General features: G+C 46.5%; 1 protein-coding gene across 1 annotated transcript; it reads right to left on the bottom strand.

Moving 5' to 3' along the window:
• Nucleotides 1–6: 6 nt before the first annotated feature.
• Nucleotides 7–2,825, bottom strand: LOC121026273 (zinc finger protein 75D-like; the record flags this gene model as incomplete). The annotated part of the gene is made up of 3 exons (XM_040469135.1): nucleotides 2,235–2,825; nucleotides 905–1,070; nucleotides 7–266 (listed from the first exon to the last, which is right to left on the bottom strand). Coding segments are annotated over exons 1-3 (834 nt in total), but the record flags the coding sequence as incomplete, so codon positions are not given.
• Nucleotides 2,826–3,188: the final 363 nt, after the last annotated feature.

Below are 3,188 nucleotides of genomic sequence, written 5' to 3'. Positions count from 1 at the left end.
TTGATATTTTTTAAAGTGAGAGGGTGAAAAGAAAAAGGGCAACAGATCAGCAACAGACTCGGAGGTGCTCATTTTCACAGGGAGAACGCTGGGGCTAACACGCCTGTGAGCTGGGCGGTGTGGGTCATGGGCCCGGGGAAAGGCAGCCCTCAAGGGCTGGACTGCACAGCTCACCTGGGACTCAGGCAAGACGAGCTCAGGTGCCACTGTCCAGTCTTTGGTGTTTGTCTTCTCAGAAAGGGCTAAGATCTGGTGAACAGGCACAGCTGTGGGTGGAAAAGAGCCAGGGGAAATCTCTCTTGCTTCTGTCTATAAACATCCTCAGCTCATTTCTAAAATACAGATGATCCCGATTCTTTCAGCAGAGACAGGACACCCTTGCAAGTATATGTGGTGCCCTGGAGTGGTCTCATCATCATATACAAGAGCTAAGTATCTACCGGCCACTAGAATAGGTTCCTCAGCCTTCGAGAATGAATAAATGTAAGAAAAACCTTTTTTCCCCTCTCACGGTGTAAATTGTTCTCACTTAGGCAAAGTTAAACATATTTGAAAATGAAGTACTCAAGATAACCCGGTGTACAATAGATCTATTTTTTTTTTTTTTTAGCATTTATTTGTCTCCTGGTACAAAAGTGTGTTCGTATTCTACCATCGCTTTCTAAAGAACAGAGTATTTGGTGTTATTACCAGGGTTCTGTAGTCTGGATGTTTCTGTATCCTGGGCCAACCCCCAAATTCACCCACAGCTGGTGCTCTACTGCCATCTAGGGGACATCGTAATTGCTACGTGGCTGAATCCGCCCATCCACATAGCTGGGCACCCAGAAAATGCCCACAATGTTCTGGTTCAATAAACTCTTATCATAGATCCCAATAAGGGAATTATCATGATGTGCCTTACCCCTCTCACATACAGGCTCAGATTCTTTATGAGTATTCCCGCTCAGATGTTCTTGCAAACCTTGGTATGTATTCCAGAATTCTTCATCCTGGGCCAGGCCCACTGGCTGGGACTCTGCTGTTTCTCTCAAGAGCACTGCCTCCTTTCCCAGCTCTTGTATGGCAACCTAGAAATAATTCCCACCTCTGTTACCACAAAAGTTATTTTTGGTTTTGGGGTTGATTGTAGAAGGAGGAAAAAGTGAACAGTCCAGATGGTAGAAGATATACAACACTAAAGGAAATGACAAAAAGGCTTAAAGAAATAACGGGCGACCAATGTTTCAAAAAGAATTCTCCACAAAATGTGGCAATATTGGGATAAAAGGAAAAGAAATGTGGCTCACGCTAGCCCTCCACCACAGCAGGCCCCACCCCTCTAAACACAGTGCAACTCAGACTACATAGGTCACCTGTTATCATGCTACTTTGACAGACCTTCTCTCTTGACTTTGATCCCTGCTTAATGTTTTTTCTGTCTTCTCATTCTCTCAAAAGATTAAAGAACAAAGAAAACTGTCTCATCAACCAGATTATCCCCATGGCCAGGAAAGGCTTTCAGAGAATGGGGGACGAAATGGGAAAAGAGAGGGGAAGAGAGTTTGGCTCCAACCTACCTCCAGATGATTTCTGGCACCACACATATGCCTGCCTGTGTCTTCTTCCCAGTTGGCCTGACGCCAGCTGGTGTTCTGCCACGTGGCTAAGAACACACCCTGGATTCCCACGAACCAGCAGAGCCAAAGACCAACTGCGGAGGGCGCCGTGGAGGCTCTCTCATTTGAATCAGAGGGCAATATCCCTCAATGTCTCTCTCCTCTCAGCTATTCTGCTAGGATTGCCAAATCTGTTTCCCTTTTTTCTGCCTCCTTTTCTCTCCCTTTGCACTCTTCCTTCGATGTTTGGGTTTTCCTTCTCTTTACTATCTCCACTCAACTTTTCGTTTCTAAGTGTTCTCCCTTTTTCAGGTCCTCCCCTTCCTCTCCAACTCCTTATTTCCTTTTATTCATTTGTAACTCAAAACCCATGTCCTTGGGCAAGCCATACTAGGCTTATGACTCTCCATTCCCCCTGGCTCTATAGATCACAAATGCAGTTGTTCTGGAAGGCCAGGAAAGTATCTGTGAAACCTGAGACTACTGCTGTGCGTCTGTGGTTTCAGGCTTTGCCTCAGTTATTCTAAAGGAACAATGGAACAGTGACCTAATTCACCTTATTTCTCAATGAAGTGCCCCCACCCAAATCCACTTTCACCCTATTTCATCACGGGAATCAGGAATCTTTCTTCTCACCCTATTCCTCGTTTGACCAGATTCCCTCTCCAAGTGTTCTACCAGGGTCACGGCCTCCTCAATGCTTTGTAGATGGTCCTTCCTTATCCGACTCTGGGTGTCCGTGGGCAGAATGGTCACAAACTGTTCTAGCACAAGCAGTTCCAGGATCTGCTCTTTTGAGTGGATCTCAGGCCTCAGCCACTGACGGCAAAATTCCTGAAGCTGGCCAACCACTTCACGAGGTCCGGGGGCGTCATGATAGTGGAAGTTCCGGAAGTGCTCGCGCCAGCTTTCTGGACTGAGCCTGTCTGTTTGTGGGGTGTACTTCTTAATGTGACTGGAACTCTCTATCTCAGGTCCCTTGCATTCCCACAGAGCCCTGATCTGAGGGCTCAAACAGTCAGCCACCTTCAGATCTACCATCATTACTCTGCTGTAGGAACAGTTTTACTCCTGTGTTGGACACCCCGCCGGCACCACCTTTGGCAAACGAGGCCCAGTCAGCTCTGGAGCAAAATCAATAAAACGATCCTCGTCCTAGAGTAGTGAACAGAAAAAAGGTGCACATCAGTGAGAGTGTCACAAGAACTTTGTTATCTCCTATTCATAACAACAGACAAATGAAAAGAAAAATCCTGCCTTGCTTTCCCTTTAAAAAATCCACTGCCAAGGGCACCTGGGTGGCTCAGTCAGTTAAGCCTCCAACTTCAGCTCAGGTCATCATCTCAAAGTTCTTGGGTCAGGCCCCCCCGTAGGGCTCTGTGCTGACAGCTCAGAGCCTGGAGCTTGCTTTGGATTCTGTGTCTCCAGCTCTCACTCTGCATGTGTTTCTCTCTCTCAAAAATAAATAAATGTTTAAAAAATTTAAAAATCCACCGCCAGACCCTTTGTCTCCTATTATTCAGGTGAAATAAGGCACAGCTCGTTGAGAGACAAACGTCCACTGAGGGCTTGGCCCTCCTAAAAATGGTC

Source organism: Herpailurus yagouaroundi, unplaced genomic scaffold, assembly GCF_014898765.1.
Source record: "Herpailurus yagouaroundi ecotype Mexico unplaced genomic scaffold, PumYag 69060, whole genome shotgun sequence".
Classification (NCBI taxonomy): Eukaryota; Metazoa; Chordata; class Mammalia; order Carnivora; family Felidae; genus Herpailurus; species Herpailurus yagouaroundi.
Note: the sequence above shows the minus strand (reverse complement) of the source record. Positions and strands in the feature narration are given on the sequence as shown.